Source organism: Mirounga angustirostris, unplaced genomic scaffold (genome assembly GCF_029215605.1).
Source record: "Mirounga angustirostris isolate CCGP_5_RB_7025 unplaced genomic scaffold, mMirAng1.0.hap1 SCAF_11, whole genome shotgun sequence".
NCBI classification, from domain to species: Eukaryota; Metazoa; Chordata; class Mammalia; order Carnivora; family Phocidae; genus Mirounga; species Mirounga angustirostris.
The window spans coordinates 33,069,278-33,093,598 of NW_026991719.1; the positions used below are offsets into that span (position 1 = coordinate 33,069,278).

The following is a 24,321-nucleotide window of genomic DNA, read 5'->3' on the forward strand; positions in this document are numbered from 1 at the left end:
TTTTAAAAAATGAGGAAAAAAAATGAGAGGAAACATCTCTTGGTGCTTTGGCTTCACCTAGGACAGGCAAGAAGACACGACTGGGCTTAAACTAAGCCCAAGGTCAACTTCTTTCAACAATGTTTACCTGATTCTGATAGATGAATCCATTGAGCATCTCATTATGACTTCCAAAATGATCAAGAGATATTTTTCAAACAGTGTAAAGACACTAATACAGGTATGAAATAAACGAGTGTTAAAAGATTCTATTCCATCAGTGAGGGAATGCTATAACTGGTTCATAGAGAATCCAAGGATTAGATCCAGGACTATTAATCAAGAATATTTAAATGAATGTGTAAATGGAGGCAAAACTGGTTTCATTACATCATGTGGTGGTGGTGGGGAACAATGTAATCTCTACTAGCCAATACATTTTACATATTTATCACTAACCTGCACCTAACAAAGCGTTGTAAGAGACCTCAAAGACAATATAAGGCTAGAATCAGATAATGTGGAGTGGTGTCCTAAGACGGGGAAAAATTTTCCATTGAAATGCATATTTATCTCTACAATGTTGAAATCAAGCAGAAAATTACAGTTCTCTCAAAATCAGGGTCCAGTCATTAGGATGATGAGGTTCCTGTCCTTCACTTTTCTGGGCTGAGGCCGGATAAGGGCAACAATGGGCACCAGTGACATCGCAAAGTCTAGGATGTCACAAAGGCAGCTCGCTGACCAATGAGGGGCCAGAGCATGGGGATATAATAGGCAGGGTTGACCGCTGGTGTCTTGAGAGGCCTAGTCCAGCTGAAGAATCAAGTAGAGCTGACTGGAGTCAACATCAAACCCAGCCAACATCATGTCAGCAAAGAAAAGCTATGAGAGCTCCAATCAGACTCAAGCCCATCTTATAACAACTGAGCTCCAGTTCCCTGTGAGCTACGTGGACCGCCTCGTGCAGGAGGATCAATACACCCATTGCATGAGTTCATCTACAACTGATTTCCTCCTTACCATGCTAGACTACCTCACTGACTACATCCTGGAGCTGGTAAGCACTGAGGCCAACAACAGCAACATGCAAACTGCCCCACAAGAGGTGGAGAGAGCGGTGGACAGCAATGGAGAGCCCTACCACCGCTTGAAGGATACAGCCTTCACCCTGTTTGATGAGATGCCTGGATCCAGAAGAAATGGCTAAAGCCTGGGTCCCGGAGACTTGTGGGAATCCTCACAGTCTCAGTCCGAGCCAAGTCCTCTCATAGCTGAGGAAGCCTGATGTCTGTCATTAGTAAATACTCTTAAAGGATTTACATCCAGGGCTGTGCTTCTGACTGCTCTCTGTTTCTGTCCTTCTGAGCGGGAGGTGTCTGGGAGACATCCAGGAGGAGATCTCCCATGGGGAGTGGAGGGTGCAAGGGGCAGTGGGTGTGGGAAGCTGGAGTCTGGCGTTTCAGCGAGCGGTTTCTCTGGGGACAGTGCGGGGAGTGGCCCTGGTGAGAGTGGCTGGTTGTGGGGGAGTGGAGGGTGCAAGGGGCGGTCGGTGTGGGACGCTGGAGTCAGGTATTTCAGGGAGCAGTTTACTGGGGACAGTGTTTGCCGGGTGGGGGTGGGGGGATGGCCCTGCTGGGAGTAGCTGGTTGTGGGGGAAAGACGTCCTCACTGGCTCTGAGCCAGTCAAGGCCTGTGAGGCCAGGAGGTTGGCCGGGGGGGCGGGCAGGGGGTCTCCCGGCCATATTGAATTCCCAGAACGATGGTGGTAACCAGGGTGGGGCTGCAGACCAAGGCTGAGGTGCTGCAGACTTTATTGGTGGTAGGGGAACGTGCGGAGGTCAGGAAGAGATGGCAGTGGGGGGGGGGTAGAGAGGGTGGCATAGCAGTTGATGTGAACTTAATGGGGGGCAGGGGCCTTACATGAAGATTGAGGAGCAATGGGAAACCGTGAAGAGGTATACAGAAAAGAAACTATGCTCAGCGTGATTTCATTCGTTTGTGCCTGGCCTCATTCCAAAAAAGGACTTGAAATAGGGATTATTAGCTAGTGCTGTGATACTCTGTGGAGTATATCCTGTCCTCTCTTGTGGACACTGGTAAATTAAGTGGTTATATATATACACGTACACATATACTACTCTCTGGCCTAAAACAGGCAATTCAAAGAGTTCTTAATAGCTGATGTCTCTCCCTTCCTAGAGGCCAGATGTTTAGGGGTGCTTCTCTAAGTAGCCCCTGGGCCTGGCTCTCCCATGATGGCTGGATGCCTGGGCCTCTGGCTGTGAAACCACAGCCTTCTGAACCCTGTGGAGAGACAGGAGAGTGCCACATAGAGGAAGAAGCCAGAGGTACGCACCTGGGAACCAGACAGGCCTCGGCCTGGTTTCCTCTCTGCTCCCCTCTGCCTGGTGACTCACCCTCTCTCTGCCTCCTTCCACCATCTGTCAAAGTATGGAGCTGGCTTTGCCTTTGCCTACTTCATAGGAGTGTCCTGACAATAACAGTGTCAGGGTTGTGTTTAGAGCTCATTGGAATATGCGCTTGTATAAATCCAAGAAACTTTTCTTGCTCCGTAATGCCATTCAATCCAGTATTTTCAGAAACCTCACTGTCAGGATGTCCAACCCACAAAGTTGTCATTTGTTATGGAGAGCCAGGAAGCCCTCCTAGCCTTAGCCAAACTCAACAGTTACTCTTCTGTTCATCTGAGTAGCCAGCAGGCCTCTCCCAGCAGCTGCAGGTGAGATTCTCCTTCATCTGATCACAGGATAGCCCCAGCATCGCCACCCCATCCCTGAAGCGGAGCATCTTTGTGTCCAGGGCATGGTTTCTCATAGTCCAATGTCCTTCAGCCAACAGGGAGTGCCTCCAGGGTGGGTAATGCCAGGGAATCAATCATTATGCTAAGATCTTGATATGTTGGTTAAATAGCTGATTTGTAGAAGCTGTTGATTTTGGCTTATGGCAGTGGCTTGTTTTAAATCTTTTTTTTTAAGATGTTTTATTTACTTATTTATTTGACAGAAAGAGACCACGAGAGAGGGAACACAAGCAGGGGGAGTGGGAGAGGGAGAAGCAGGCCTCCCGCTGAGCAGGGAGCCTGATGCGGGGCTCGATCCCAGGACCCTGGGATCATGACCTGAGCCGAAGGCAGACGCTTAACGACTGAGCCACCCAGGCACCCCGGCAGTGGCTTGTTTTAGTGCAAAATAGTCCCCTGGGTCCTTCACCAGAAGGCACAACTAAGGAGGAATTCGTTAAAGGCCAGAGATGTGAGAGTAGTTGCATAAATTATGTTGGCTTAGCAGACCTGTATGGTCAGGCGGTCACCTCACGGTCCGTGCAGTCGTCGACAGTAATGGTCACTGTGACATGTGTAGGGAGCCAGGCTTCCTGGGCTCGCTCAGATTATCCGACGTCCGAGGCGGAGTTTGGAGTTTGAGCCTTAGGGACCTTATGTTGGCAAGCCCTCTGCAGTCACGAGGGCATAGGAGAATCGGGCAGGGCTGTGCTGCCATCCCTTCAAGGACTGTGCTTCCGCTGTGTTTGCGGGTTTCCCAGAAAACATGGGGGCCATGATCAGCAGAGCATGGGTGTAAATGCAGCACCCTGCCATGTCCCCCTCCTACATGGGCACAGGAATCCTACACTCAGGGGAGGAAGGCGGGCAGAGACTGAGAATCACTGTGCTTGGGAAAGAATGAGCCACCTGAGTTTAGGGCCTTTGTGCATTTCCAAAAAGTGGGAGGTGGGGGATGGTGAGGAATGATTAGCTTTAGCTTGGGACCTGGAGAGAAGACACCACTGATGACTAGTTCCCTGTTGGAGTGGAAAGCTGAAACTGGAGTGAGTAGGGATGGTCTGGGGAGGATATGGCTGCCAAGCCAGGTCTGTGATCAGAGACAGTATTGGGACAGGCTGGGGGCCAGACATGGTCAGCAGAGCAGAAAGCATAATGTGTGAGAAGAGATGAGCCCAAAAGTCAAGCCTGAGGGGAACCTGGAGGGTCGTGGGCCTTGGGGAGGCATGAGCACAAGGCCTGGATGCTAGGCTGGCCTCTTACTGAGAACAGCCTTTGGGAACAGAGGTGTTTGAAGGCCCAGGCTCTTAGTCCCTGAATCTGACAGATCCTACAGGAAGTGGTCAGAGGGAGACCACCCAACTATTTAGAAAGGGCCTTTGGAGTCCCAAAATAGGATTCAAGAATGAGAGGACTATCTATGAACATCAATAAATCATTTGCCTAAAGAACCAATTACGAAGTAGCTGCTCACAGACATACTGGAGGTGGCAGATGGGATCATTAGGCCTACAATGGTGTTTTTAAAGGAAAATTAATCAGCTGCCAGCATTTAAAATCAAGAACTTTTAACCTGAAAACCTCAATTACTGGCCTCTCTGATGAAATCACAATGTCTGGGCATACATGTGTATGTCAGATGAAGATGACTGGCTAGTGTCCCATTAATACTGGGTCTCTCTGGTTTGCCCCAGTGCTCACCCTTCCCTGCTGTATCTCATGTATGACCCACTTCACTCATTTACAGTACTCACTTGGCTCTTCAAGTTCCTTGAGTTCATTATCCCCATCATAATTTAATTGTAAAACCACAGTTTTCTGAAGGATGATATTCTCTCCTTCAGTAAATTAGAACAGCATAGTGCTCTTCAAAATTATCCTTGCTATCTGTTGTGCAAATTCATTGTGAGCTGACAAATGGTCATGTTTAGTAGGACTACAGCGGAGTTCACATTTGACTCTACCCGAGTTCAGCAACATCTGAACTAGTATAAACTCTGTTCAGTAAGAAGACTCCGTTCATTTAAATGTTATGGCAAAACCTGATTGCTTTAAAGGTCACTAAATGCTGGCCATCTCCCAGCCCACTGCAGCTGATTGGTAACCAATAATTTCATGGCCTACATCAACCCCCACATCACATTTGAATAGCACTGTCAGAGTGAATTTTCTTTTCTTTTCTTCTTTAAAGAGTGTAGTTTCAAATCTAGGGAAAGGCAAGGAATAGGATGTGAATTTGATGTTTCATTCAGTGTTTCTGCTTCAGAGTCCTTCATGAAAACAGATTGGTCTGTCATATATTTAGTATTCTAGAATCACTGTGGGGAAAATATCTCTAAACTTCATCTGTTTAAGCAAAATCTAAAGGAAACCAGTTTGCAGCAGGGAGGCAGGTTACATACTGTGGTCATGGGATATTGGGCTTCTGCCATGTAGGAAGAAAGCAATTGACCAACTCAGCTGTAGAGAAGAGAGTGTTCATGACATATTGGGACAGAATAGTGACAGAAGAGGGAAGAAAGCTGGGTTCTGGTCTCCCATAGGTGTGGTTTACCTGGGGGGGGGGTGCACATCAGCTTCCACAGCTGCCAGATGAGGCGGTTGGACTAAATTGTTTCAAAGGTCTACTCAAGGTGTGCAATTGCCAGTCTGAGGTTTTCCTAAGGAAAGTCCATACTGACAGTGGGGAGATGGGGCATGGAGGACAGGGATTCTTTCTTAGGGTCTCCATTTTACAGCTGAGGCCACTTTGACCCAGAGATGATACCCAACTCTCCCAACGTCACATGGCAAGTGGGTAGAGCAGCAAATATGACTGTCGTGTTCTGGTACCTCTTGCTGAGCCTCCTCTGCTACTGTATCCTAAGAAATGAGCCTGAAGATAGAGAGTGTTTAATGTTCTCCTCTGGGATAAAGAAGCTAATCTCTTCAATACAGGGATGTTAGGGTCTCTGGGACTTCTAGGAAAGCACAAGCAACAGCTCGCTCTCAAGAACTTTCACTTCTGGGGCGCCTGGGTGGCTCAGTTGGTTAAGCGACTGCCTTCGGCTCAGGTCATGATCCTGGAGTCCCGGGATCGAGTCCCACATCGGGCTCCCTGCTCAGCGGGGGGTCTGCTTCTCCCTCTGACCCTCTTCCCTCTCTTGCTCTCTGTCTCTCATTCTCTCTCTCTCAAATAAATAAATAAAATCTTTAAAAAAAAAAAAAAAGAACTTTCACTTCTGTTTTATTGGGAAAAGACCAGACAGGTTAGGATCAAAGGACTGATTTTCTGGTACAGGTCTTTAAACTTTGCAAATCTTGGTCTTGTTCCACAGAACATTTGTGATACCTGTGTCATGAACCCATCTCCTTCTCAAATAAGGTGTTCTTGAAATTCTCACTCTGTCCACTGACAGGGTCTTAAAAGTGATTATGTGATGACATCAGAAGCTTGTGCTTAAAAGTTTATTCTTGAGGTGTCTTGAAGTTACGGTCTTTTTTATGGGGTTCTGAGACCATCCTTATTTGTTGAGGACACAGTCTCTGGGCTATAGATGATTATAGCACCTTCAGAGAAGCATCAATGTAAAGCAGACAACAAACTGGAGGAGACAGATACTTGCGGCTGAGATTAACTTATTGATAATTTTTGTAAGTAAAAATTTTGTGTGAGGGCATAACAATACTGCAGCTACATGTGAAATCACCTTTTTTTGTCATGTGTAAAAGATGACAATGACAAAACAGGAAAAGAGGTTTTGACCCAGTGTCTATAAAGTGTAATGATGTGACGCTTTTTCAAGAAAGTATGGAATAGGTCCTAGACTTAAGGATTTTAATAAAATCCCATTGGTGTATTAGAGTTCTGCAGAAAAAAAACTGAACCAATAGGATATGTGTGTGTGTGTGTGTGTGTGTGTGTGAATGAATATGATTGGTTCATGCAGTTATCTGGTCTGACAAATCCTGATTCTGTAAGGTAGGTCAACAGGCTAGAAACTCTAGCCAGATTTCTGTGTTACAGTATGGCCAAATTCTTCTCCAAGAAACCCCAGTTTTTTCTCTTTAGACTTTCAACTGATTGTATGATGCTAATTTCTTTTTCTTATAGTAAACTGATTGTAGATGTTAATCTCATCTGAAAAGTATCTGCACAGCCACATCTAGACTTGCGTTTGGTCAAATGACTGGGCACCATAGCCTAGCAAAGTTGACACCTAAAATTTAACCATTACTATAGGTAGGTTTGATGTGTATCCTTTGTCAAAAAGCACTGGCCTAGAAGATGCTGAATTGAAATTTTATAAGGAAGGTTGCAGCCAGATATTTCAAAGTATTAACTGAAATGATGGCTGATAATACTATAGTTTTGTTGCCTAAATCACCAGCAGGACTTTGATAATTAGAAACATCTCATGGACGGTAAGGCCACTGAAAAGTCTCTAGAAACTGCCCATACAGTATAGAACATTTAAAACACTTATATTAATATTTTCTGTATTAATATTTAACCTAGGGAAGTCTGAGCACGTCTTTTGATTTGGGAATTTTCTGTGCAATTCATCAGTAATGCTATGTCCAATAAATCTAATTATTTCTAGCACTTCTTTTTCATAATGTGAAAAAATAAATCTTTGATTTTTCAGGGGCTCTGTGAGAAATCAATTTAAAACCAAAGTCAGTTTTGGGACACCTGGGTGGCTCAGTCGTTAAGCATCTGCCTCCGGCTCAGGTCATGATCCCAGGGTCCTGGGATCGAGCCCCACATCGAGCTTCCTGCTCAGTGGGGAGTCTGCTTCTCCATCTCCCTCTGCAGCTCTCCCTGCTTGTGCTCACACTCTCGCTGTGTCTCTCTGTCAAATAAATAAATAAAATCTTTAAAAAAAAAAAAAAGAAAGCTAGGTGGGAAGATTATCCTGGGTAATCGTGGTTGGCCCTAGAATCAAAGTGCCCTTATAAGAAGGAAGCAAAGGGAAATGTGAAGACAAAAGCAAAAGGCAATGTGACAACTGAAGCAAGATGCAGCAGTGCTGGCTTTGAAGATAGAAGAAGCCATCAGCCAAGGAATGCAAAGAATTCAGCTCTAGAAGCTGGAGAAGGCAAGGAAATGGCTTCTATCTACCCTAGAGCTTTCAAAGGTCACACGACCCTGTCCACACCTCGATTTTAGCCTGGTGAAACTGATTCCAATTTATGGCCTAAAAGAGAATAGATGTGCATTGTTGGAAGCCACAGAGTTTGTGGCGATTTGTTCCAGCAGCCGCAGGAAGCTAATAAAGGTGAAGAGTAATCTTGTATAACCTCTTGTCAAGAGCCGATGAACTCTCCAACCAAACAGCCTTTTTCACAGAGAACAAACTAACCTCTGATGGCTTCAATGTAACCTTTGACTCTGAAGGACCCAGGAGCTCTTTCTGAAAATCTTATAAACAAACCCGTCAGAACTGAACCAGATTTGGAAAAACAAAAGCAAGAGAAGCACAAAGTTAGAGAAGAAAATTACAATTATTAAAAATTTAAAATAGAAAACCAAAATCACCAAAGTACTGTCTGTACTTCGGATTCACCTAGGAGAAACAAGACACTTCTGGGTATCAACTGAGAATGAGGGACACTTCTATGTCTATGAATTTTTACCTGCTTTCACAGGTGAACCCACTGGGCATATCAGTGTGACCTTCAAAACAGAAGATAGTTTTGAGAGAGAGCACGCGAGCATGTGTGAGCGGGGTTGGGAGCACCCGAGAAGCAGGCTCCATGGAGCCTGACACAGGGTGTGATCTTATGACCCTGAGATCATGACCTGAGCCGAAATCAAGAGTTGGATGCTTAACCGACTGAGCCACCCAGGTGCCCCCAGAAGATATTTTCAAACAGAGTAAAATCATGACCCTTATACAGATGTGAAATGGAAATGTGTTAAAGTTTTTTTCTTAACTCATGAGGAATTGGCAGATATTGTAACCAATTCAAAAGAGAATCCAAAGAACATAGAAATATAATATTTAAATGTGTAAATGGGGAAAACTAGTTTTATTTTGAGCCTCTACTAGACAGCATTCAGTATGTCTATTGGTTACCAGCAGTTTACAGAGGGCTGTAAAAGAGCTCAGAGACTATGCAAGGCTGGAATCGGATAACCAGGAGTGCAGGGTCCTAAAGACAGGGCAGTGTTTACATTGAAACATTCATTTCCTTTTTTATGCTAGGCTATTAAAGTCACATGGAAAACGTTCCCTCATACAGAGGGCCCAGTCAACAGGGAGACCCGGTTTCTGTCACAGACGCTTCTAGGCCAGTCCTGATCAGGGGCCGCTGTCATCAATGACATCACAATGTCAGGTTGTCATAAAGGCGGCTCCCGGACCAGTGAGGGACACAGTGGGCAGGAGGGAGCACTGGTACCCTGACAGACCCAGGCCACTGGGAGCATCAGGCTGGGCTGATCAGGGCCAAACCCAGCGAACATCATGTCTCGGAGAAGAAACCACCGGCACTCTCACAGACATAAGAGGCACGGTCTGTCCCGCTCCATGAGGGCCGAGCTCCATTTCCCGGTTAGTCGCGTGGACCGCCTCCTGCGAGAGGGTCGCTATGCCCAGCGCCTAAGCTCATCTACACCGATCTTCCTCACCGGCATTCTCGAGTACCTGACGGCCAACATCCTGGAGCTGGCAGGCCAGGAGGCCTGCAACAACCACAAGATGCGCATCACCCCAGAGCACGTGCAGAGGGCCCTGGGCAACAACCAGCACCTGAGCCGCCTCTTTGAGAATAACACCTACTCTCAGGTGGAAGCCGTGCCCCAACCCAAGGAGTGATGAGGCCCGGGTACCAAAGCCCACAGCCTCATCTAGTCCCCAGTGCTGCGCATAGATGAGGGAGGCCTGCTCTTCTGTCAGCAAAAGCCATTAAAGGATTTACATCCAGGGCCGTGCTTCTGACTGCTCTCTGTTTCTGTCCTTCTGAGCGGGAGGTGTCTGGGAGACATCCAGGAGATCTCCCATCTCCCATGGGGAGTGGAGGGTGCAAGGGGCAGTGGGTGTGGGAAGCTGGAGTCTGGCGTTTCAGCGAGCGGTTTCTCTGGGGACAGTGCGGGGAATGGCCCTGGTGGGAGTGGCTGGTTGTGGGGGAGAGATCTCCCATGGGGAGTGGAGGGTGCAAGGGGCGGTCGGTATGGGACGCTGGAGTTGGGTATTTCAGGGAGCAGTTTACTGGGGACAGTGTTTGCCGGGTGGGGGTGGGGGGATGGCCCTGCTGGGAGTAGCTGGTTGTGGGGGAAAGACGTCCTCACTGGCTCTGAGCCAGTCAAGGCCTGTGAGGCCAGGAGGTTGGCCGGGGGGACGGGCAGGGGGTCTCCTGGCCATATTGAATTTCCAGAACGATGGTGGTAACCAGGGTGGGGCTGCAGACCAAGGCTGAGGTGCTGCAGGCTTTATTGGTGGTAGGGGAACGTGCAGAGGTCAGGAGGAGATGGCAGTGTGGGGGGTGGGTAGAGAGGGTGGCATAGCAGTTGACGTGAACTTAATGGGGGGCAGGGGCCTTACATGAAGTTTGAGGAGCGATGGGAAACTAGGAAGAGGTATACAGGAAAGGAACTATGCTCAGCGTGATTTCATTCGTTTGTGCCCGGCCTCATTCCAAAAAAGGACTTGAAATAGGGATTATTAGCTAGTGCTGTGATACTCTGTGGAGTATATCCTGTCCTCTCTTGTGGACACTGGTAAATAGGAACATCAAAGGTATTATCTGGCCTAAGACATGCAAGCCTTGAAGTTCTTAATAGTTATTAATAGATTTATTTATTTATATATGTATTTATTTACTTATTTGAGAGGAAAGGGAGGGGGAGGGACAGAGGGAGATGGGGAGAGAGAATCTTAAGCAGGTTCCACACTCAGTGCAGAGCCTGACTCGGGGCTCAATCTCACAACCCTGAGATTGTGACCTAAGTCAAAATCAAGAGTCGGTTGCTTAACCGACTGAGCCACCCCAGGCACCCCGTAACAGATTTATTTACAAATGTATTCCTTTATAAACACATTTATTAGTCTCATTCTCGGATGAAACACCTAACCTGTCTATGGTCATATATTTGACGGAGTGACCTGGAGTGAATGCCTGTTTGGAGAGGTATAAGTATGTTCTGTGTAAGTTCTGTCCCGAGTGGTGGACTCACAAGTACATACGATTCTTATAAACACTCTCGTGCTGTTTATGGTTAAAAATAGTTGTCACAGCAAGTGTTCTGGCAGCCTGTCCCCTTCCTGTGACTGTCAACATTTAACATTTTCTCCTGTTCATTGTCTGCTCAAGGGCCCCCCCCCCGTCGCCCCCTGGCCCGTCATAGAGGGCTGCTCAGAGGTTGCCCCAGAGGCTTCAACAGTGGGATCAGAGGAGCTGGGCTGGCCAACCCAGTTCACCACTTTCTGGCCATGTGACCTTGGACAGTCCTCTCTTCTCTCTGAGCAGCACTTTCCTCATGTGTGAAATGGGGACAATAAGAGTTCCTCCATCTTTGGATTTTCACAAAGGTTAAGTTAATGTGTGCCTGTTAGCTGCTCAGAACACAGTGCCTGGCATAGAGTGTGCCCTTAATGAGTAGCTGCATGTGTCCCTTTCTGTAGACCAGATGCTTAGGGGTGCTTCCCCAAGTAGCCCCTGGGCCTGGCTCTCCCATGATGGCTGGACGCCTGGGCCTCTGGCTGTGAAACCACAGCCTTCTGAACCCTGTGGAGAGACAGGAGAGTGCCACGTAGAGGAAGAAGCCAGAGGTACACACCTGGGAACCAGACAGGCCTCGGCCTAGTTTCCTCTCTGCTCCCCTCTGCCTGGTGACTCACCCTCTCTCCGCCTCCTTCCACTGTCTAAGCAGAAAGACCTGGCTTGGCTTTTAGCTAATTCACAGAAGTATCCCAAGAATAATAGTATGGAGGTTGTATTTAGAGCTTGTTAGAATATGTGTTTTTATAAATCCAAGAAACCTTTCTTGACACATACTGCCCCTTCAAATATTTACAGAAATATTGTCAAGATGTCCGCCCCACAAAATTTTTTTTCCAGAATTCCTTACTCTCTATTTTAGTAATACAGTGATGGTCATCAGAGGGGGCTGAAGGAGCTACCACGGGCAGCTGTGGCCTCTCTAGCAGCTTTTCTTTCTGCCAGCATCCTCTCCTTCTGTTTGGCCAGGTACTTCCTGGCATTGTACCGGGCCCTCAGGTTGTGACAGTGGTCCTGGTAGGCCTTGGCTACCTGTGCGAACTTCTCTAGCTCCTTGGTACTTTGTTATAGAGAGCCATGCAGCCCTCCTAGCCTTAGCCAAGTTCAGCTCTTACTCTCCTCTTCATGTGAGTTGGCAAGCGGGCCTCTCCCCAGCAAGTGCAGATGGAGATTCACCAGGTTCTGGTCTCCTAGAAGTGTAGTTTACTTGGGGGCACATCATCTTCCATGGCCATAAAATGTGGAGGTTGGACCAAATTACTTTAAAGGTCTGCTTGAGGTATATGTACAATTACCAGTCTATGAGCTTTTCCTAAGAAAAGTTCTGTACTAACAGTAAGTGGTGCACAGGAGACAGAACTTTTTTTAGGGTCGCCATTTTATATCGGAGGCCAGTTTGGCCCCAAGATGGTAATCAGCTCACCCAACATCACAGTGAGAAGGAGAGCTTGTCTCTCCTACCTGTTGAGGTTCTTTCCTCTGCGATATCCTGAGAAATGGGCCTTGAGATGGAAAGTGTTTCATGTTCTCTGGGAAAAAGCTAAACTCTTCAGTACTGATCTTAGTGTCTCTTGGATCTAGGAAAACACTATCAACAACTTAGTTGTGTTTTATTTGGGAAATCTGATAGGTTAGGATAAAAAGACTGATTTCATACTTTTTTTGCTTTTTTATTTAAGTTCAATTAGCCATCATATAGTACCTCATTAGTTTTTTATCTTTATACTTTGCAAACATAGGTCTTGTTCCACTGTATCTTATGTTGAACCATACCATGCAAAGTTCTGCTTCTCCGTTAACTTGTTCTCAAAATTCTGAGTCTGTCCACTGACCTGGTCTTAAAGGTGGTTGTGTGATGACGTCAGAAGCCTGTACTCAAGAGCCTGTTGTTGGAAATACCTGTCCTCTTCCTGGGGATTCTCAGACAGTCCTTCTTTGTTGAAAACAAGATCCCTGTCCCGGAGCTGATTGTATGGTCTTGGGGGAACCATCAGAGTTAAACGAAAAACTACCCAGAGGAGACAGACATTTATGACTGTGGTTAACTTACTACTGATAATTTTCACGAGGGACAACTTTTGTGGGGAGGCATAAGAATAATGCAAATGAAGGTGAAATTACTTTTTTTTTCCCCAGTGGTATGCAATAGAAGATAATAAAGCCAATTAAAAAAAATGAGTTTTGGACAAAAGGTCTACTAGCCTAATGATTAAGACTATTTTGGAAAAAGTCTGGAGCGCATTCTGAACATCTTTATTTTAATAAACTCTCTGGGGATAAGTTTTATATACATCCTCAGTTTGAAAGCACTGGCCTAGAAGATGCTAGTTGCAAATTAAAATAGTAAGATTACAATCAAACATTTAAAAATAACTGAAATGATACTGATAACACTGTAGTGTTGTTGCCTTAATATCATCAGGGAAAGTACCAGCAGGACTCCAGTAAGTAGAAACAGTGGACAGAGAGAATACTGACAAATCTCTAGGAACTTCCTATATATGCTACAATTTCTAAAATATTTATGTTAATAATGTTATCCCTATTCAAGTTTAACCTGGAGAAAGTTGATCACCTCTTTTGAGATTTTTTTCCCAGGCAACTCATAAACAGTAGTATATCAAATAAACCTCATAATTCTACCACCTCTCTTTCTACAAGGTGACGGAATTTTGTGACTTTCAGGGCCTTCCAGGAAATCTCAAGGAGAGATTTAAGTGCAAAATATCCTTTGAAGTATTATTTTATTTCATTTTTCATTTGGGATTCATTTTGGGGAAGAAAAAAATAAAATTGCCAGGACATTTGAGCACTTAAGATAGGATTATGGAAGCTTCAGAACGTGAATGGTTGTAGCTTGGCTACCTGTTACTTAAAGTGGCAATGTAATAACCGTTCAAAAGTTATGTAACTTCCATTATTTCTTTTATTTTTTTTATACAGATATATTTATTTATAAATATTAGGAACACAGTTTATAAAAGAATAAAACTCACTAGAGCATAAGACAACAGAACAAAGATAGGTGCTATTATGCAAATGGAATGAGTGAACATAAGACGGTGATTTTCAAGCACATTTATATTACACACAGTTTTAAAACTATCGAATCTTTTTTTTTTAAAGATTTTATTTATTTATTCATGAGAGACAGAGAGAGAGAGAGGCAGAGGGAGAAGCAGGCTCCCAAGGAGCAGGGAGCCCGATGTGGGACTCGATCCCAGGACCCTGGGATCATGACCTGAGCCGAAGGCAGATGCTTAACCATCTGAACCACCCAGGCGCCCAAAACTATCGAATCTTTGAAACCGTAGAATTGGTAGAGGATGTATTTAGCTATTAGTTCGGAGACTTATAAAACAATTTTAGGGGTGATATTTAATGTGTGGGGAGAAGAAACTGTTTACTGTATATAACTATCATGTTTCAAGGGACATGACTTAACAGTAAAGTTTTTATTATATTTTATATTAGTTATATTTTATATTAGTTATTTTAGAAATACTACCTAAATTAGAATGACATTATATATTCCTTCTCTAATTCCATTCTAATAGTCTACAACTATATCAAATGAAATGAGGAAAGTTGAAGTTTTAACATTTTAGACAGCCAAGTTACAAAAGGAACTAAAGAAAGAAACTCAGATTTAAAGTTCCAAATACCTACTGCGTTTGGCACCTTTTCTTTTTTACTACAAAGTATTTCCTCTTAGAAATGGGGCATTTAGGGGCACCTGGGTGGCTCAGTCATTGGGCGTCTGCCTTCGGCTCAGGTCATGATCCCAGGGTCCTGGGATTGAGCCCCGCATCAGGCTCCCTGCTCCAGGGGAAGCCTGTTTCTCCCTCTCCCACTCCCCCTGCTTGTGTTCCCTTTCTCACTGTGTCTCTCTGTGTCAAATAAATAAATAAATAATCTAAAAAAAATTAAAAAAAAAAAAAAGAAATGGGGCATTTGATGAATTATTGTTTGTGGTGATCTCAGCTACAATAAAAAAGAAGCCAACAGAGACCACAGACTTACTAGCATTGATGGAAAGTGATAGTGAAGAGCCAAAGCACAAGAGACCACAGCAGCCTGGGTAACAAGAATTGGGTGGAAAAGCAAGCTAAATCTTCCATGTCTTCACTTTTGAAAGGGGTCATCACATTACAATTATTGACTTTCCTACTGATCCAAAATTAAGGAAAGGCAAAAAAAAGTCAGTATTCTGTCTGCCGCAGCATTACTTATATTTAATGACTAACAATTTAAGACTATTAAAAGTGAACAAGCCAACATTATGATCAAACCTGTTTATATTCAAGGAACATAGTAAACTACTTGACAAGATTTACCTTTCTTAGAAACTCCCTCTGCTGAGATTGACAAGGTAGGATTAGCTTTCTGCTGCACAGAAGGCAATTCCTGCTATAACGTGAATATCAGTAGAAGAGCTCACTGCCATGAATACTTAGGTACTTGGCCAACTCCTAAGAGACATACAAAGCTACAATAAGCAAACAAAAGCCCCCAGGAACAACAGAAGCCCCGTTCCTTATCATCACTTTATTTCTCTTGTGCTGTTCCAGGCTCTGAGTACATGGGGCGTAGCGCTGCATTCGGGGGGCATAGCGCTGCATTCGGAGGGCATACAAAAGCATCAGTTTCACCTCCTAACTCTGTTAACTGCTCCAGTGATGACACGCATGGATAATGGTCTTTTAACATATCTGGCAATTTAGAAGTCTTCTCTTGAATACGTCAAGAACGTGTAACTGGTGTTAGAAACTTTAGCTCTTTAAATGTAGTATCTTTCTCTTTTATCAAACTGTATCTTCTTTTTTACACTTTGTAGGTATGGTGTAGTAGACACATTATATTTAATTAAGCAACTCCCCCTGGTTTCTGTACTGGGGGTCTTAACATCATTGGTTGGATCTTTTGTTTCGTCATCTTCCTCTTTTTCACCATCTTGAAATACCACATTTCTAGGTTTCTTTTCCATTTCTGGTCTTCCTGACTCTAGATTAACACCTATATCTTCACTGTCGACTTCTTGGATGTAGCCCTTGGGTTGCACAAGCCTCAATATTTTCTCCATATTTCACTTTTTCTTGACTCTTCATTGTTAGAATATCTGCATTTGCATGTCGCGTCTCTTCAATAGGCTGAGCCCCTGCCAGAATAGCTTTCTCATCGATTGTGATAATATTTTCAATAGGACTTGTGAGCGGTTCAGTACGTGCAAGGCATATCCAGTATTTAACAAGTTTTTTGGCATCTGGAATATTTTTAATCAGGTCATTCAGTATGACCAATATTTCTTCTTTTGGGCACCCCTCATTAATCAGGTTCAGGCATTCCAAAAATGTCTTGTTTACTTTTTCAGTAAATAATCTTTGTTTATCTTCTTCTACCATGGTTGTCCAAAAGGACCCAACTGAGTTTTCATTTTGCCCTTCAGGCTCAGGCTGGGTAACCACTGAGCTAGGAGGCCTTTTCAGCACTCTTCTTTTACCAGCTTTCCACTCACTCAGACAAGCTTTTCCCTCTTCTGCTGTTTCTTTGGGCTGAGCTGATCTATCAAGAGTTGCTTTTGCTATAGTGTGTCTGTGAGGGTCAGTGCTTTTTGATTTCTGTATCAGTTTGGTGTTAGAAGACGAAGCAGGCCTGGCTACAGTTTCAGAGGTCAGGCTTCTTGACAGTGTCTTCTTTCTCTCTACATCCTGAGAACTGGTTTTGGCACTAGATGAAACCGTGTTTGGTTGCAGTAATTCTTTCTCCTGAGGCCCTTTCCGGATTGTAGCATTGGCAGTGGCTTGCCCGATGCCCCGTTTCACAGCGTCCTGAGCACTGTCGCGGTGACTTCTGATAGGAGGCCGCACCAGCTGTCTGTCCTGAGATGCAGTGTTCCCAAGTTTAGTGGCGGTCACCACGTTTGGGGCTCTATCACTTCTCACTGTTGCACTGTGAGTGTCCGCGGGTGGAGGCTCTGGGTCTTTAGGGACAGCAGCTGAAGGCTTCTTCGTTGTTGCAGAACTCTCATCTCTGACTGGTAGGGGCTTTCTAAATGAATTAATCTTAGACTGAACAATTTGGCCACGGTAGAACCCAAGCACAAGCTTCTTGGACATGTTAGCATCTTGCTTTGGTTTTTCTATGGATATTTGTTTCTTTTTCTTGTTGTTTTTAAGATGAAACACTTGGCTTAATGTCATGTGTTGACTTTGAGGGTCATCTTTAATTGGTACGGACTGTCCCATTTGATTATTATTCTCAAAATTATGTGTGTCAACTGCTATTGTTGAACTGGTTAATTCATTAGAAGGTCTTAAAGGAATACAGTTCTTTCCATTGTTATATGATTTTTGTTCCCAGGAAGTCTACTGACATTTTCTTTACCAGCCATTTTTGTTTTAAATTTCAGAACTTTTGTCTCTTCGTGGACTTGGCCCTCAGAGTTCATCACTTTCTGGTCTCTACTACTGGGTATGTGATTTTCCTGTTTGTATGCCAAAAAAGTTTTTCTTTTTAACATATGTTCCTTGAGTTTTTGTCTTCTTTGTTCTTTGAACTCAGGCTGAGCCCTCTGGCTCGGGGGCAGCTGCAGGTCCTGGGGCACGGCTGGGGTGCTCATGGCTGCTACCCGACGGGGATGCGACTCAGCTCCGGCAGCCCTGTACTGCGCAAGCCCCATTATTTCTTTTATTTCAAAGAGAATAATCAGGGTCATGATGAAGTCCAAGCAAATGGTAGAAAGTTTTTCTTTTGAAGTACAAAATCTCTGCTTTTTGGGGTAGATTACAAAGAAGGTAGTTCAGAGAAACCGATTTTGAACTTCTGACTTCCAGAACTGTAAGCAAATAAATGTATGTGTTTTTAAAGCCACGAAGGTTTTAGTAATTTGTTGGAGCTGTCATAAGAAACTCATACAGCTAAGGAGTCACCTTTTGCAACCTCTTAGTAAGAGCAGATCCATACTCTAACAAAACTTAGTCTTTCTTACTGAAAGCAAATCAGATTGTCAGATTGAGTTAATATTCAATATAATGTTTGATATTAAAGTAACTACAATCTCTTGTTGAGAATCTTAGAAATAACTTGTGAAAATTGAGTCCAGTTTGGAAAAATTTAGCACAAATTTGTGTTCCTTTTCAAATTCTATTTTTGTGACCTTTCTGTAGCTTTCTGTCCATGCTCACTTTTGTATTTCAGCATCCTCATTCTGATTCCAGAATAAAAAGCCATTTTACTTTAGAACAGCAATACTTTATGGGCTATAATGCATCCAAAACAAAACAACTGAGATAGTAGATCAGAAAATTAAAACTAGAGAAACAGAGTCAACATCATTGCATTGGTGCTTTGGATTCACCTGAACCACCAAGAAAAGACATGCCTAGGCTTAAACTCTGCATGAGGTACACTTCTCTGGCAATGGAATTTACCTAGCTCTGGTAGGTTAATGTATTGGGAATTTCTATTTGACCTCTAAGATGATTAGAACATAATTTTCAGAACAAGATCAAATCATGACGTTCATACAAATATGAAATGAACGTGTTAAAAGGTTTTTGTTACCTCATGAGAGAACCAGCAGATGCTATACCCATTTAAAAAGAAATACAAAGAACAGACACAAAAATACTTTTCAGTAGTATTGCCCAGAGTTTAGAGCCACATGCCCTAGGATGGAAGCTCTGTCCCAAAGGGTTGAGCCACAGGCCAAGGGCGCAGCTTCAAACCATAGAGGACTATTTTCAGGCCTTGAAACCTAATGGATCTTGCTGGTTGGATTGAAAGTAAATAACTTGTTTTCTAGTTTCACAAGTCCACAAATGGAGAGGAAATTTGCCCCAAGATAGATTGTTTCAGAATCTCACACAAACCTGATTTAGGTACTGAGATTTTATTTTATTTTTTATTTATTTATTTTTTAAATATTCTATTTATTTATTTGAGAGAGAGAGAATGAGAGAGAGAACATGAGGGGGGAGGGTCAGAGGGAGAAGCAGACTCCCTGCCGAGCAGGGAGCCCGATGCGGGACTCGATCCCGGGACTCCAGGATCGTGACCTGAGCCGAAGGCAGTCGTTTAACCAACTGAGCCACCCAGGCGCCCCGGTACTGAGATTTTAGACTTTGAGTTGGTACTCTAATGGTTTGAGACTTTTGGGGTTGATGGGGTATTTTGAATGTGGGATGGACATGAATCTCTAGGGGCCAGAGGGTAGACTTTGGTAGGCTGGATATCCAGGTTTTAATCTATAAAATCGTGAATGTTACCTTACATGACACAAGAAATTTTACAAATATGATTAAGTGAAGGATTTTGAGATGGGGAGAATATCTCAGATTATATGGATGGGCCCTAAATGCAGTCACAAGTGTCATTATGAGAGGAAACTAGAGGGAGATTAAGTACAGAAGAAGAAGGTGTGGTAACCACTGAAGCAAGATGCTAGGCTTTTGACTTCGAAGACAGTGGAAGGGGCCACAGACAAGGAATGCATCCTTAGGTGTTGGAAAAGGCAAACAAATTCTCCCCTAGAGCCTATAGAGAGTGTGTGACCCTGTCAACACCCAGAGTTTAGCCCAGTGAAAGTGATGTCAAACTTCTGACCTCCAGAACTGTAAGATAATAAATGTCTGTTGCTTTAAGCCACCAAGATTGTGGTAATTTGTTACAGAAGCCAAAGGAAACTAGTACACCTCCCAAATAAACTATATCCATTCAAATCAGCGTCAGCTTCTGAGGGAACCCAAACTAAGACACTAGGTGAAGATAAAGGATACAGCAGCTAGCTAATTTATCCCATCTCCCCTGAAGTCGTCCCCCACCACCTTCCTTTCACATGATTCATGGGATTATGTTTTGAGATGGGTTAACACTGCACAAGGCTTGTAAGACTGAACAGCAGCAAATAGGTTTTTCATAACACTTAAATTTGGTCAAAAATGAATCCCTTGGAATACTTTCACTCTCTGATGGAGTAACTGGTACCAGACTAGCCCTTCTGCCACAAACGACCATAAAACTGGACAAAATATATGAGCTGACTGTTTTGGGGGCATTGTACAGCAGGCAGCACAGTGCTGTAATTTCAGAGGGAAAGGAAACCCACAAGGTAGCTCAACCATTCCTCCAGTTCTCTGCCTGGGGAAAACTTCCCACTGGCATATTTTGCTGGGTTTCAGGCAGAACAACAGTGAAGCTGCTGGGCTGAGAAGGCAGGAATCAGAGTTTAGTCCATTTGAAGAAGCTGGAATTTTCAAGACTAGGCATCACAGAAGAAAGATCTATATAAAGGAAGGTCTTCAAAAGTCCATTTGGAGGTTCTCCAAGAGCTTTTGGCTGAGAACTGGGCTGCATGTTCACAGGGCTTCACTACCTAGGACTGGCCAGAGGGTACAGATTTGAGAAAGGACAGAGATATTACCAGTTGATCCATGCTGGGGGATGTTGGAGCTCTAAGCAATAAGAGTGAAGAGACCTGGATAATACCTCACTAATATACTGGGCATCCAGCTGAGACACCAGAAGCCTTAGTGGTAAAGACCATGCCCTAAAGTAAAACCTATAATAGATCCACCCTTAAAAATCATAAAACCTACCCTTATAAGATATGGATAAGAGTAGAATTTGGAGTCTGATACCTTAAATTTAACCAAGCTTGGGGAAGACCTTAGGTTTTCTACATATCTACCTTAACAAAGTATAAAACCAAACCTACTGAACTGCCTACTAGAACAGAAATCAACGCTCTTCAGAGGAAGATAGCAGAACCCAGAATCTTTAAACATATCCACACTGTCCGGTGTACAATAAAAATGATTCAACATGCAAAGAAACAGGAAAATGTGATGTATAGTCAAGAAAAAAAAAAGAAGCCAAGATGCCCAGTTGTTGGACTTTTTAGACAGTGACTTTAAAGCAATTATTCTGTGGTCAAAGAACTAAAGGAGAATATGTTCAAAGAATAAAAGGACATACAGTCTTAATGAATGAACAGGGAGGGAATTTCAGCAGGTAAATGGGAACTATAAATAACCAAATAAAAGCTTTAGAACCTAACTGGGAATTGGAATGACTCACTTTTTCCATATGCTTCCCAGTTTTTACACCCCAGAAGCAACTATGTCAGCTTCTGCACATCTGCCTGCTGTTTCTCACTTGCATATTAAAATGCTTTTTAAATGTAAAAAAAAAAAAAAAACCCTTTAGAACTTAAAATTATAATGACTAAAATAAAAACACACTATCTGGGCTTAACATCAGCTTGCAGGTGGCTGAAGAAAGAGAATCAGTGAACTTGAAGACAGATCAATAGGAATTACCCAATCAGAAAAAAAAAAAAAAATCAAAACACAAAAAAAACAAAAAACCAGAACAGATATCCTTGAGACTTTTTTTTTTTAATGGTGTTGTATTGGCTTCTCCTGTATGACTCTTTGAACATAAGAAGTAATAACTCTCTTGGTACTTAAAGTTAGACCCATCTTCTGCTCAATTCCCTGGGACCCCAAAGGGCCACTGCAGCTAAAAAGAAGCCTGCTTATGAGCATATAAATGAATAATCATGTTGGAGAAGTAATCTTCCAGAATTTTTATTGACTCCAACTTAAGATGTAGTATAGTACAAGCATTAAGAAAATTTCACTCTTTATCCAATGTTCAGCTGAGCAGCCACATCCTATTATACTTATCTTTTAAAAATCATACATACAGAAAAATGAAAATAAAAATCATATGTATACAGTGTGGTGTCACGGTTAGACACATGGACTGTGGTGCTGGAGTGCTGGATTTAACTTCTAGCTCTACCATTTACTAATTGGGTAACTGTGGGCAAAATATCCAGTTTGCCCATCTGTAATATGGGGATAGTAATAGTTCCTACTTAATAAGTTTTGGAACTTATGGGAAATGATAGATGTAAAGCACTTGGAATTGCACCTGGGACTTATGTGTTAGTTGTTATCATTAAGTATATGTTTTTCTCAGATCCTTTGAGAATAGAACATCAAAAGAAACAGAATATTGAAAGAATGAATCACCTTTAAAACATTAATTTAAGAAGTATTTCATTTCAAAAATCTTCCTAAATGTGCTTAAGAGGATGAAACAGCTCTTACCTTTCCCCTGCTGATCAGCAGAGACATTCCTTTTTGAAAGTGGAGACACTGCCTGCTTCTTGGAATAGCTGTCCACCACAGATAAACATTACTCTGTGCTCCTGGGTGTGTTCGGTGTGTAAATAGATTATGGGAACACGAGAGGCTGGTTTTTCAAGTTCCTGTTCCTAGTACTCCATGAGGGTCAAGTAGACCAGCGTTCTACAGTTGGTGTGTCTGAAAGAAAAGTGAATCTACAAAATGTTCTAACCATCAGACTGAGGTAGGGATAATGTGTTTAGGGGTCTTTAGCGTGACCTCTCCTTTCTTGATTTTTGTATTTTTCTGTGTTAGGGGGTTGAGATTTGCTTGTCAGGAAATGAATGACTCCTTCCACCATTTGATACAAGATTTTACAATGAGAGGAGAGAGAGAGAGGAATATATACAGAAGGGACATTTTGGCTGTTGGGCTGCTATGTAAGTTTGATGGCTTGAGGAGGGAAATCTAAGCATCTTCTTGTTATTAGCACTTAATTTAATCTACAAATTGAAACACTGCACTAGATCCTATTGAAAAATGAGTGTCTCCACGAGCAAATATATATCCTCGTGACATAAAGACATCAGATTCACAGCAAAAGGACTGTCACTTTGCCAAAAACCTCTCACACCTCTCTATATGAGATAGCAGTCCTTTTGTTCTGAGTTTCTTTCATTTGTTAGAAAACTCACATGTTTTATTAGCATTGTTGAATAACAGTCCTGTTCGTGATATGGTTAAATATCCACTGTGGTTATAAGTTGAGTAGAAAGATTGCCACAGCCTGAAATCCCTGGAATAATTTCAACATGAATGTGATGTTTTTAAACACCATGAGGAGATAAGATACTGACTGTATATGAATATACACTAGAAAGATGCATCAGGTTTTTGAAAATTGCTCTTTAATATAGATTGTTTTAATTAGCAATACTATCTTCCTCATTTAAGGGAGAAGTGCATTTTGCAGTATAATATATCAAACTCTGTACTTGGAGAAAAAAGGAGTTATCTTTTTCCAGCATTCAAAATTGTGAGTAGCAAATATTACTCATATATGATAATGTATTTAAAAATATACCTTAAATCGTAGCCTCCTTAAAGTGTCTTTTAAGCACAGGAATTTAGGGTTTAGGTGGTTTTTTTTTTTGCTTTATAATGAGTTGCTTATATGTTGTTTAGACAACAGCTTAAGCACAGACTGTTATAATTTATACCCCATGACTTAAGTGCATGAAGATATTCAAATGGACTCTAGTGAAATCCTTGAATCTATACACCCCTGAGTATGTACACACACACACAAACCACACACCACACACATTTACATATGGGCAGCTAATACTGGGGAAACAGATAAGGGAGACGATGAGAAAATGTCTTTTTGTTGCCAAATCATATTCCATGTGCTTATGATTTTCTGAAATTCTCTGCCAGCCTGAGGTTTGGAATTAGCTTTGTGTTGCCGTTCAGTTTATTCTAGTTCGATGATGTCTTTTAATAAGTTTAGGGAATAAATTAATGTTTCTACCTCTTTGTGTCTTGGAGGCAAATTTAGTGTATTTGTTGAAACTACTTTCTTACACTTATTTAGTATGTTAAGGAAATACAACTTTAATGTGCAGAATGAGCTGTTTGTTTTACCTCACTGAGCTCCGTTGTACAATGACATGTGTTATGACTGTTTTGCCAGCATATGCAATAACTTAGCTTATCATCTTTGATACTTTCTATTTAGAATTTCTTTGTAACTATGTTTTTGTACATCCCATATGCTGCTCGTGTATGTGCTCTCACTCTCACGTGTTCACCCCCACACATATTTTCCCGCCCTTGGATGATTTCACAGATTCTGTAACTTTTCTCCAACTTGGTGCCGTTCCCGGCTCTGTCTTTTCTGTGGTTAGTGTCCTTGTTTCCTCTGATGTCTGCTCACCATGCTTTCTCAACATCTTCCATCATGCCGAGCCCGTAGACTCCTAATTCTCCTGAACGCAGCGGTCATGAAAGAGGTGGTCCCGTTGCTTTGATCACTTGTAGAGCTGGTGACTCGAGTGGCTACCTGAAGTTCTGGAAGATCATCTGGAAGTCAGGCAGACATCTTAGAGCACAAAATCTGTTAAATACATAGTATTCTAGGATAGGAAATTTTCTCGATCCGGTTGCTCTCCCCTTTCAGCAAAACACATATCTAAG

The 24,321-nt window shown here is 42.9% G+C and overlaps 3 protein-coding genes across 3 annotated transcripts; 2 read left to right on the forward strand and 1 right to left on the reverse strand.

The window, feature by feature from the left end:
* The first annotated feature begins 847 nt into the window (after positions 1 to 847).
* LOC123854158 (huntingtin-interacting protein M) lies at positions 848 to 1,189 on the forward strand. Its single transcript, XM_045889241.3, has one exon. The coding sequence runs from the start codon at positions 848 to 850 to the stop codon at positions 1,187 to 1,189; it is 342 nt and encodes a 113-aa protein (XP_045745197.1).
* Positions 1,190 to 9,234: 8,045 nt separating this feature from the next.
* On the forward strand, positions 9,235 to 9,585 carry LOC135361995 (histone H2A-Bbd type 1). The gene has a single exon (XM_064574811.1). The coding sequence runs from the start codon at positions 9,235 to 9,237 to the stop codon at positions 9,583 to 9,585; it is 351 nt and encodes a 116-aa protein (XP_064430881.1).
* Positions 9,586 to 15,267: 5,682 nt separating this feature from the next.
* Positions 15,268 to 17,641, reverse strand: LOC123840498 (cytoskeleton-associated protein 2-like). The gene is given in 4 exon segments (XM_045870239.3): positions 15,268 to 15,787; positions 15,789 to 16,040; positions 16,042 to 17,324; positions 17,327 to 17,641. Coding segments are annotated over 4 exon segments (2,067 nt in total). The 5' UTR covers positions 17,607 to 17,641; the 3' UTR covers positions 15,268 to 15,535.
* Positions 17,642 to 24,321: the final 6,680 nt, after the last annotated feature.